This window comes from Brassica oleracea, chromosome C7 (genome assembly GCF_000695525.1).
Source record: "Brassica oleracea var. oleracea cultivar TO1000 chromosome C7, BOL, whole genome shotgun sequence".
Classification (NCBI taxonomy): Eukaryota; Viridiplantae; Streptophyta; class Magnoliopsida; order Brassicales; family Brassicaceae; genus Brassica; species Brassica oleracea.
This window is the reverse complement of record NC_027754.1, coordinates 39736132-39748604: the sequence shown is the minus strand read 5'-3', so window position 1 is coordinate 39748604 and position 12473 is coordinate 39736132. Positions and strand designations below refer to the sequence as shown.

Here is a 12473-nt window from a genome sequence, read left to right as displayed (position 1 = left end):
TTAATTTTTTATTTTTTATTTTAAAAGCATAATATAATTTGGCAAGTTATTTTGTTTCCTTAATTAAAAGATACTAGATCTAAAATGACAACTTTCTATTGGTTGGTGAACCAAGAAAAAGTCAATATTATATATCGCTTACCAGATAAATTAAATAAACATTACCCCTGGAAATTTCTGTTACAGTTCGCATTATTTTAGTTTAAATCTTATTCGACACTCCAAACATAATAAACATATGATACGAAACCGTGGAAGGAGTAATGACTCTTCCTCATGTAGCTTTAACAACGGTCTTGATACTCCCAGCGTCGCCAGTAATTTTATCGTACCGGAGGAATAAATTGGCGATGATCAAGGCAGCCGTGATAGTAACCATGTCTTTGGCTGCACACTGTTTGTTCGACTCGCTCGGCGTACCGGTTTGTGGACCATTAGACCAGAACAGATAATTCAGCAGCTTGGACCCGGTCTGACCTACAAACCGATCCGGTTTAAATTCCTCCGGATCTTCAAATATGTTAGCGTCTCTCATCACCAGCGGCTGGTAACCACAGAGAAGCTCTCCTTTCTTGACCTCGTAAACGGCGTCGTGCGAGCTTATCTTGAAATCACCCCTCGCACGTGCGTACTGTAACGGAACCGGCGGATTCAAACGCAGCGTTTCGTAAACCACGGACTTAACCAGCTCCATTTCGTTAACCGTCCGGAAATTCAGAACCGAACCGGACCCGCAAACCTTCCTCACCTCGGTTCTCAGCCTCTCCTGGAGACCGGAAGTATCTCCGGCGATTCTCCCGATCAGAGACGGTAAAAAGACGGAAAAGCCCCCGTACGCGTTGAAGCCCAACACGAAGATGAGATTATGAACCGTCTCGTCCCGGGTCAACCCGTACTCCTCATCACCCAACCGGATAACGTCTCCGGCGTTTTCGCTGATGAAGTTGTAAAGCTTCTGGTAATCTCCGGCGACTAGGAAGAAAGGGTAAGCCCAGGAGTGGAGGAAGATCTCTTCGAAGGGCTGAAGAATGCCGATCTTGGTCGTGGGGATGACCTGAATCGCGAGCCATTTGTCAAGCATCTTCCAACCGTTCTCGGCGATGTCCGGCGATACGGAAGGGTTTGCGCCGGTGAGAGCGGTGGAGAGGAAGTTGAAGATACAGCGTTGGAGACCGATGAGGTAAGAAGCGCCGTCGTCGTTTTTAGAAATGTCGGATTCTACGGTTTCCCAGAACGTGTCGAGGTTTGAGAGAAGCTCTCGTAGCCATACCTCCGAGCTTCGTTTTAGTATCTCCATGGCGAAGCTTTTGACCTGACATGATTAAACCTTCTTTTTTGACAAATGATTGAAAAGGTTTTGACGTTTGAAAATATTAATATTTTTATACTACAATTCAAAAGGTTTTGACTTCTCACATGAATAAGTAAATAACTAGGGTGGAAAAAATAAAGCGAAAAAGACAAAAATAGCACTAAATCAAGTTTTTGTTTTCAAACTAGCACTCAAGATCAAAAGTCACAAAAATAACATTTAATATTTTATCAAAAGTCACAAACTTAGGGTTTAGAGTTAAAGAGTGGGGTTTAAGATTTAGGGTTTAGAGTTTATGGTTTAGAGTTTATGGTTTAGAGTTTAGAGTTTAGAGTTTAGAGTTTAGAGTTTAGGGTTTAGGGTTTAGAGTTTAGTGTTTAAGGTTTAGGGTTTAGAGTTGAGAAATGAGGTTTTGGGGATAAGATTTCAAATTTTGAAAAATAAAAAAATTAAAATTTTCAAAGGATAAACTTAGAAATGTGCTATTTTGGTCATTTTAGTTTTGGAGTGCTATTTTGTGATATAAACTTTGAAAAGTGTTATTTTGGAGATTTGCCCAAAAATAAATTTGATTCAAACTCTTGTTCGTCTTAATTTGATCTGAATAATTTATATATACGTAATTTTACAGAGTAAAGAAAATAACAATATGCCTATTCGTAACAACTGAAACAAATCATAAATACTTATATCAAACAAATATGTGCTTTTGTTCCATTCTATGCATATTTATACATGTATTATTATGTTTATATAATTGTTACAATTTTTACAATCTAGTTATTAGATTTAAAAAATAATAATTTCACTTTTTTAAAATGAAATATTATTGTCAAAAAAATTAAATATTATTATTTTTATTAAAAATATTTAAATAGATCAAATTGAATAGCTTGTTAAATATACGATTTTTTAAAATATTCAAACATCGGAATGGCTATAAATCAAATCAAATCTAAAATTAATGATTTATACAAAATGAATAATTCCAAAATTTTGTATATTCGATTTGTATATGCCCCTATAAATAGTAGCCTTAATTAAATGGTATGTTAAATCAGAAATAAACACAATAACTCGATATTAAAGGAAATGATTGAAATATCCCAACTTAAAATCTTCTTATAATATAAAGAAGACTTTGATTCTCTTCTCCTCCTGCCACCTAAGAAAATAAGGCAAGGAGAGGCCACCACGTGTCCCAAGTTTCTGAGCGAACAAAAAGCCTTTTTTCATTACCTTGTGGCAATCATCTTTTTTAAATGTTGGGTTTTTCATTAATTTTGTTTCTATTCATTTTATGTAACAAGACATCAAACATACTCTTTTTTTTGCTCTTTTCACTTTTGTTTATATCATCAATTGTAAATGACTTACATAAACTTGTTATATTGTGTTTGGAAAAGCGAAAACACTAAACAAGCAAAACACTTGTTTAAAAATAGATTATTAATGATGTAAATGATTAGTTTACCAGTTTTAGACTTGTACTAGATTTTTTAAAGATATTATATGTATTTCTCAATTCTAAAAAAATAATGTATAATATTGTATTATATTATTTAAAGAATATAAAATAAGATTACATAACATAAATATATTTTTTAATTTTTCTTTGTGGAAATCATTTTGTTGTTTGATTGTTGTACTTGATTCACATATTTGCATAGATATTTGTGATAGATGAATAACTATATTTTTAGTAAATAATATATATTTATTATATAATAAAAAAAATGAAATTATTTATTTTTTAAACAAACTTGTTTCATGTTGGGGACTCGGTTATATACATATCATATTCAAATGAGATATTCTTACAGTTACCAATCTTTTTAACAGTCAAGAAACGAATCTGAATATCAAAACAATATCTCATACGATCTCTTTGTGGAATAACTGTTCTGAAGAAATTGAATTTAAGCATAAAAAATGACTGGAAATGGATGTGCAGATGTGTTATCTAAGTCAGCTTTATAAAATACTATTCATAGTTCATATATCATTTATGTCCATCCTATTTTTTTGTCCATCATTTCTTAAACATCTTGAAACAACTGATGCTAATTAATAATAAACTTTTGGCTGACAAAAAAAATCAAATTTGTCTAATTATCACTTAAATATTTTATTAATATTGTCTAAGAAGCTTTCAAGTGATATCATAGTTTAATTTTCATTAGTTTTTTTGGGTTAACTTTTAGAGTTTTTTTTGTATTTAAGATTTGTTTTCCATATTAAACTTCTATTTCTTTCACATAATTGATATATATATATGTTATAAAAATTACCATCAAATCAGTTTTACTTATTTATTATTTTATTTTTAATGAAAATACACTTTTTAAATAATTTAATTTAAAATAAAATTATATATTAATTTGTTGTATTCTAACAATTTGATTGATTTAATTAATTTGCTTTGGTGGATAACTTAAAAAATTTTCATATAAATCGAGGAAAACAAACTTATGTTGTTATATTATATTTATTTGTGTATATAGAATCTATATATAATGCTAGTGTAATAAAGAAAAAACATTATTTTTTTGTAACTTCAAAAAAATACATTATTACAATTTGAAATTAATCAAAATTGAATAAAATGGTAATTAAATATTTGTAAATATAATTGTTTTTTATCTTGTTTAGTTGGATTCTCATGAAAAGAAATCGATAGGTTAAACAAATGTTTCAAAAATTGTTGTGTTATTGTTTTGTCTATAAATTAAAAAATTTATTGAATTGATATATTTAATTTTTGCATCCTTAAATAATATTTTATTAAGACATTAGAGAACTATGTTTTGAGTTATTTTTTCAAAATTGTACAAAAAATCTGTGTTTTTTCATATTTGTCACAAAAATCTATATGTTAAACTTACTTTTACAAAATTATTAACTTTGTCACGTAAACAAAAATCTATGTTTTTTCATATTTGTCAATGTTCTCACACTTTCAAAGAATATATTGGCTTAGTCATTTACTTTTTTTTTTTACAAAATAGAATATTAGAGTCTTGAAAGTTGAATTCATATTATTGTAACTGTACATAAGAGTTTGTGATTACATACTTAGTGATTCTTGTATATGTGTCCAAGAAAATTTCAATGGCTTAGAGTTTGTGATTACATACTTAGTGATTCTTGTATATTAATGTCATACTAATCCGGGTTCGATCATTTCATTCGCATTGTTTTTTCATTTTTTATGGAAAAATAAATGAGATGACGTGGCAACTTCAGACTCTCTGATTGGTTGATTTTTCTATCATACGTGGACACCCTAGCCATGATTTATATTTGCCTTTTAATATTGTATTGATTTATATCCTAGAAAACTTGATTTTTTTTTTTGTTGTTATAGAAAGTTTTTCTAAACGTAAAAAGAATACCGTTCCTAACAGATTGACATTTTGCTTATACAACCAGATTTAAATCACTAATCTAGCATATGCAAAGACTCACACCAAACTTTTGCTGCTACAACAAGATATAAGTAACCATTATTAATGTCACGCCATAACTTCAAATATAAAGAAACCAAACTTTTGTTTTCACCAATCTGGCATCTCGCAAAAGCACACATTGCTTAAGAAACTTTTCCTCTCTATATTTTAGTAACATACAAACTTCCACCAGTTTTTTTTCCCATCGATCTTGTCATTAATTTCATAAAAAGTAACAAAAGTGAACCCTCTAAGTGTACCCAAATCCATCAATCCGCTCGAACTTGCCATTATCGTAAAGATCAATTCATAGTATAGAAATCACTAGACATCAAATCTAGTTAATACTCATTGCGTTTCGAACTAAATTTCATTTGAGTTTTCTATACGGATTAAGAAAATAGTTAAATATTATGTTTTACGCTTCTTTAATAATGAAAATTTTATAACATTTACTATTTTTCTTAACTTAATTAGCGGTAAAAAGATAAATTAATGTAACAACAGCATGAAAATCATAAATGACATTTATTTTATAACAAAAAAAAGCCTAATTTAAAACGGAGGAAATATATCATAAAAACTACATCAAAATAGTAGATTGATAGACAAAAATGCTTAAAGTCAACTAATTACTTCAAAAAATTTAGTTAGTTCAGTTATACTAGCTAGTTAGATTAGGTTAAATGTCGTAGCTCGATTTCAACGGTGGTATATAGCAATTAGCAAACAGCAACGTACTGTATGTACATACAAACCTTCGCGTGCTTTGGCTCGGTGGTGTCAAGAAAAACTCCGACACGAATGCCGCCGTAGAAATCGAGGCTAGGTCGAAAATCTCCGATGAGAACATCTCTTTTATCAACAAGATCCATGTCGAATAGATAGCTAAAAGACTTGACGTCGAGGACGGCGACTATATTAGGATTGACATTACCTAAGAAAGGAAACGACGGAGGGATATTTGTACGGAACACTGTGCTCTTGTACTTCTCTGATCTTGACTTGAAAAACTTATCCGGTCCTTGGAACCAGAAGTAATCTAAACGGTCCGTTAACGGTCCCACCAACGGCAAACCGTACGATCCCGGCATCTTACGGATGGGAAGCTGAGACGGTGGCGGTGATGATTGTTGCGATGTTAGGGATGTTGAGGATGGTGGTGGAGGGGGCAGGGAAGCAGAAGCCATTAATTGTTCTCAAGAATATCTTTTTCGACCTTACAATTTTTTTGGAGATGTCTTTTCTTTTTATTTGTGTACGGAGTTGTAGATATCGTGGGAGATAAATAAACAAAGCGAACATAAATAGTTATGGATTTTCGTCTGAATTGTTTGTTACGTTTGCGTTTGTGTATGGAGTTGTAGATTTCTTCTGAATTGTTTGTTACGTTTGCGTTTGTATATTCACCTAATTAACCCTAATTTTAAATAGATTTTTATTTTTTTTTCTTATAGCATCTACAATCATAACAAAGAAATTTTTTCTCAAAACAATAAAATAACTTTTTAATAAATGTGATTAACTATGCTATTTTAAAATAAATAAAACTGTATTAATACTCGTTATATTTCAAAAATATTTATGTTTTGGTATTTTCACACATATTAAAATATATATAATTTTTTAAAATATATCAAATTTTAGTTACAAAATATTTAGTTTCGGAATTAACTATTTCTCATAATTATTAGTTAATATGAAATAAAAATATAATCAAAGTTTAAAATTTATCATTATTATTTAATAAAAATGTACAGAAAATATAAACTATATTTTAGAAAACATTGTTTTAAAACAATTTTCATGAGCTTTTCAAACTTATGTGTTAAAACCTCTTTCTAGCTTTTTTTTTTCTTAATCATTTTATTATTTTAATCGTTAGAAAACCATGCTAAATATTCCACCGGAGACTGAAGATGTTCTTGATGATGTGAAAGAAAGGATCAACGGTTGTCGAAAACAAAAAAGAAAAGATAAATATAAACGTATTTCGAAAATGTGAGTTTTTATTTTCTTTTTTCATATGAACACAAACATATAATTATATTTGAAACTAGCGGAGACATCGACACAAAAACTATGCATCTACGATTAGTCGATTACATTATGAGTAAGGGACTTGAAGTTGATAAGAAAATTGTTGGTCCAAATTTTAAAAGAAAGAGAAAAAATCAGTGAAAAATCAGCGATCACATGTATGTGATAGCTACGTTGCAGAAAGAGACAATTGAAAAAGATCAGTGTGTTGTACCTGTGTCGACTTGGAAGTTGTTACAACGTAAATATCTTTCTTCGAAATAAGAATCAAGAAACACATGTCTATCCTTACTCTAACGACCCATCACTGTTTACTATAGGGGTGGGCACTTTACCCGATATCCGAAGCCGCACCCGAACCCGATCCGAAAAATCCAAAACCCGAATCAAAATCCGAACCGAAATAGCAAAATATCCGAACCGGTATTGAATTAGGAGAGACTGGATATCCGAACACGAACGAGTAATATCCGAATCCGAATGGATATCCGAAGATAACCGAACATATGTATAATTAACCTTATATTTCTAGTTTACATCTCTCATTTTATATAAAATATTTATATTGATACTACTCATACTTTAAATTCATATGATATACATAGAATTACGGAGAAAATGATTTGTTACTCACTTAAAATGCATGTCAAACTTTATATTTCAAGAATTAACAAAAAGTTACATCCAAAATTTAAAAACAATAACCACATTAATGTCTTTTTTAGTTTCAAAATGTTATGTCGAAATCTATTAACCATTCAATCTATTAAAAATAAAAAATTAGTTAAATGAAAGTTATATTTTAAAATACAAGAAATTTGAGATATGAAAATTTTAAATTATTTTTTCAAAATCTAAATATCTGAATCTAATCAGAAATAACCGAAACCAAACTAAAAATACTCGAACCCGATCCGAAGTGCAGAAATACCCGAATGGGTTCTATACCTCTATACCGAAATACCCGAAAAATCCGAAAAATCCGAAAAATCCGAAATACCCGAACGGGTACCCGAACGCCCACCCCTACTTTAGTACATCGCTTCATTATTGGGTCAACATACATACTCAGGACACTACGCAATTTTATGTCTGAAAGAAACAAACAATCTTTTTTCATTTTGCAAAACCTTTTTTCACTGAAAGGATATGATATAAATCAGAAAATTGATGCAAAGGCCGGCGATTAAGGTAACCCCGGAGAAACAGAACCGGTGGACTACAACTAAGTCTCGAGAGACATATAAGCTCACACATGAGAAGCATGATGAAAACAAAAACTATTACAACTCATCATATCTCTGCTCAGTCTCAGCTGGGCGATATTTCAACAAAAGCACTTAAAACTCGCGAATTTGAGACATTTCTTGATAAGATGGAAATTTGTGATATGCCTCAGTGTTAGATTTTGAAACATTGGCTTATGGCATCAAATTTTAAACAATTAAGGGCATATTTTTCTAGCTAGTTTCATCTATTTAATCTCAAGTAACAAAAATATAAATGAAATGCTTAAAGGTTAAAAGTTTTATGATAGTTAGAATAAAGAAGACAATAATACATTATATACTTATGGTTTCATACTTAGCAACCATAATAGTATATAATCATTTTTAATTATCAAAATACAGTAAAATAAATAAAGATCGGTTGTGTTATATAAAAAAGTTGTTTGATTTGGCTATTTTATATTTGTTAATGTGTATCACATAAAATATTAATGTTCTACTCGTTTATTTATTTTAATAGATCTGGTTAAGAGTTTTTAATTTAATAGTTTATTCAATTTTTCTTTTTTCTTAAAACAAAAACTAGTTTGTTTAGTAATCCCTTATATATTAATTGAAAAACATTACAACATTATTTTGTAGCCACGTGTCACCATGAGAATAAAATTCAGAATTCTTAGAGAAATAGGTTGGTCCATCTTAACTTATATTATATTTTTTTATTAAACTAACTATTAAATTGATAAATAGTGTACAAAAGAATATTCTCGCACTTTTCTTAAATAAAAGCTACATAAATTTCTAATATGATTGACATATATATGACAACTAATGATTATGAATAATAAATATTTGATAATAATTTTTGTATCTTAGCTCTTTTTTGTTTAATTGTATATTATTAAAATATATTAAACAACTACATTAACCATATAATAAAAAAATTTATATGTTATATTTTGAATTTTTAAAACGACTATAAATTATTAAAAATATTAAATGTCTCACACTAAAATTTTGTGATCAATGGTTTAACTTTTTTGGTAATAACAAGATACAAATGATCATAAATCGTATGAATATGAAATCTCATTTACTAGACATTCATATTATATAATAATATTGTTTAAAATTAAACTATATAACATAGAATAATACTTAAATATGATAATTTCTAAATTTGTATTGCAAAAGTATTGAAACCTTAATATTTTAATTTTGAAATTTGCATTAAAAAAATCGCACATTAGAAATTTTGCGTTTATCATATGAGTATGAATTCTCAATAAATAAATATTTATATTAAAATATACTGTATATCTATGTCCACGTCATTGAAATTTAGTTATATATCATATAAAATAAATAAAATGATTGTTTTGATTTATTTACCAAAAAGTGTCGTAAATAAACAAGATGTATTGTTTTGATTTATGTCTTTACTCTAATTTAATTATATACATAATAATAAGTAAATAAATACAAATAAATAATAATAGATAAAATTAGTTTTATATATACGTAATTGTGCGGGTCTTAAGCTAGTTTAGCTTTTATTTGGTTCTACTTTATGACTTAACTACGAAACATTTATAACTAAGTGTAGGCATTTTTTTTAATTCGCTTATGGCAGCTCAAATTGTTGGCACGGCACTGGTGATATGCATGCTTTAACTTGAAACTTAGCAAAACAATGCTTTAACTTGAAAGTGAGGGAGGAGGAGATGTTACAGCTATATTCCATATGTTCGTGTATATCTCCTAGTGTCGATTATGTTAATATGTATCTTAGTATTTACTTTGTCATTAAGATATAAATTACAAACTTTTGTACATATATATTCATGTCATTGACCTAAACATCACCACAAGAAAACCTTATATGAGAACTAGCTAGTTTTCTCGACACGTACACATTTCAGCAATTACAGTAAGATTAAAATACTTTCTTTCGTTAGAGAATTCGGTTTTCAAGATTCAACTACATAATTCTACGATTTGTATATGAACATATGAAGATCTCAAGAAGCTTTCACTGAGGGAGAGAAGTCTGTGATAGTGGCGGACCCAGCAATAATGTTTACCTATGTCGTAATAGATATATTTAAAAAACAATATAGCAAAAGTGTCAAGATGGAGCCAGCAATAATGTTTACCTATGTCATAATAGATATACTATGATATGATTCGCGCCTTGCGCGGGATGAGAGTATTGATTGGAAAATTATAATGTACTTTATATCTTGTATATTTTTTTGCTAAAAAGTTATTTGGATACAACCAAATTTGAAAAGTGGTGTGTAAAGCCTTTTATAAAAAAAATGTATAGTTTTATGTATATAGTTCGGAACAGTGAAACAAACATTTGATTATGCATGTAAGCATGAAAGTTTGGATTTGATTTAAGGGCATATGAGAAAGGCTTATCAACGTAAAATGGCAAGGACTTATACATAGCCTTATATTTACTTATGGACTTATACATAGCCTTATATACACAGTCAAAAAAGATTAGGAAACTAATTAATATTTGTATAAGTATATATTCCTAGAATATAGTTTGATTCATAATGACATGATTGACGGTAACCATGAATATTAGGAAACAATATCATTCTCTTAGTTTGAAAATAGAAAACATACTTAATGTTGTTCCTCACGTTAATTATCAAATATTCCATTATATTTATCACTAATTTTTGACAATCTATTTTTGAAATGATTACCATGTTTGTAGGACCTAATAATATCATTATACATTGGGGATGTTCGTATTATCTTGTATTCAAAATTCCAAATCATAAAAACGTGAACAACATTCTATTAAATTGTCAGGAACTATATTATCCGATTTTTTTTTTTTTTTGCTAAGATATGTTATCTGAATTTACTTATGCTAAAGCTAAAGATATAACCAACTCTGTTTTGTTCGATAAATAAATCTCGTTAAAGACATTTTAGGTATCACCGATTGTAGATTACAAACTCTTTTTCTTGACTATAATGTAAGGTGCTCCTTCCATGCAACAAACAGTTGTTTTTAGCATTTAGACAGTGCGAGTGACAATGTCCTTGAAGCTTTAATATATAAAAGCTGGCGAAAGGAGCATCCCGTCTTTCACTAAATCATGTGTCTCTATGAGCAAATTCATTAGATTTAGCCATAGTGCTGATGTTCCATTTTCTTTTTGCAGATACTTATTTCATTTATCACCATCGTCTGCGATATATAAATCACGTCTGATACACTTTAGTTTGATAATAGTCCAGTCAAAAAGTAGATCTAATTGTAGATCAATGATTACCAACCTGTAATTGAATGTAATTGATAAATAGCTGGACCAATGACAGACCTCGTAAATAGTCTAGATAAATAATATATCAATGACTCCACCAACGTGTAGACATACAATGGAATATAAATGATAGAGTTATTCTTGGGTTCACCCCCTAGGGTGAACCTAGAGGTTCACCTCTAGGGGGTGAACCCAAGAATAAGTCTAAATGATAATAGTTGGACCATTGCCAGACTTGGTAAATAGTCTAGTGTAGTAAGGATTGTTCTAATTGAAGGCTGAAAATGATTCTCAAAACGACATGTCAGTATAAATGGCATACTTGTAAATAATTTACTATTTGAAGGTTAGTTTTTCTAATTGCTTCTGTATTAATAATAAGGGGATTTAAAAAACAATATAGCAAAAGTGTCAAGATGGAGGTTTGAACTCAGGTTTAGGGGTGTCAAAACCAATATAGTCACCATTTAAACTACTGATTTTACACTGTTTCACGTACAAAATAAATATTTAGATTGCTTTAATCTGTGTCACCTGACCCACCTAACCTGGTAGTGGGTCCGCCTCTGGTCTGTGAACGTTTCTACAGAGAGCATGGAAACAAAACATATGGTCCCAAGTCAGTAATTGACTTGACTCTATGTACTGACGCAGTGACGCATTTGTACTCACACCAAAATGGCCACGAGGTACTCTATATTTTTTACAATACGTCCGAAAACGACAGTGGACCATCATAGCAACTTTCTAACATTATCAATGCATGTACCTTACATTATTTTGTATTTTAAAACATTTATTGTAAGAAACATTAAAAATTAAGGGTGTTTAATTTGAATTTCAATTCATTTTCTTTGGTTTTCTTAGTATTTCGATTTATAAAAAACTAGGATAAGACCCGCGACTTGCGCGAAATTAAGTTATTATTTTTATTATATTTTGGAGAATGAAACAATAGTTTGGCTTCATTTGGATTAGGGGTGTTCAATCCAGATATCAGGTTGGTTTCGATTCGGTTCGGTTTTTTCGGTATTTTGGTTAGTAAAATATAACTACTATTCTAAATCCATATTTACTTTGACTTTAGTCTTTCACATACTTTTGAAAGATTTCAACTGGACAACTAAATTGATCAGCCAATCTTGTT

General features: G+C 29.6%; 1 protein-coding gene across 1 annotated transcript; it reads right to left on the bottom strand.

Moving 5' to 3' along the window:
* Positions 1 to 132: 132 nt before the first annotated feature.
* On the bottom strand, positions 133 to 6079 carry LOC106306435 (linolenate hydroperoxide lyase, chloroplastic). Its single transcript, XM_013743054.1, has 2 exons — positions 5520 to 6079; positions 133 to 1312 (listed from the first exon to the last, which is right to left on the bottom strand). Exons 1-2 carry the CDS (start codon positions 5949 to 5951, stop codon positions 275 to 277), a joined length of 1470 nt encoding a protein of 489 aa, XP_013598508.1. The 5' UTR covers positions 5952 to 6079; the 3' UTR covers positions 133 to 274.
* Positions 6080 to 12473: the final 6394 nt, after the last annotated feature.

Excerpts from the sequence above, each read along its gene's own strand:
- LOC106306435 (XM_013743054.1), bottom strand. The coding sequence starts at position 5,951 with ATGGCTTCTGCTTCCCTGCCCCCTCCACCACCATCCTCAACATCCCTA. Across the intron at positions 1,313-5,519 it reads CCGAGCCAAAGCACGCGAAG|GTCAAAAGCTTCGCCATGGA; the intron begins GTTTGTATGTAC and ends TAATCATGTCAG.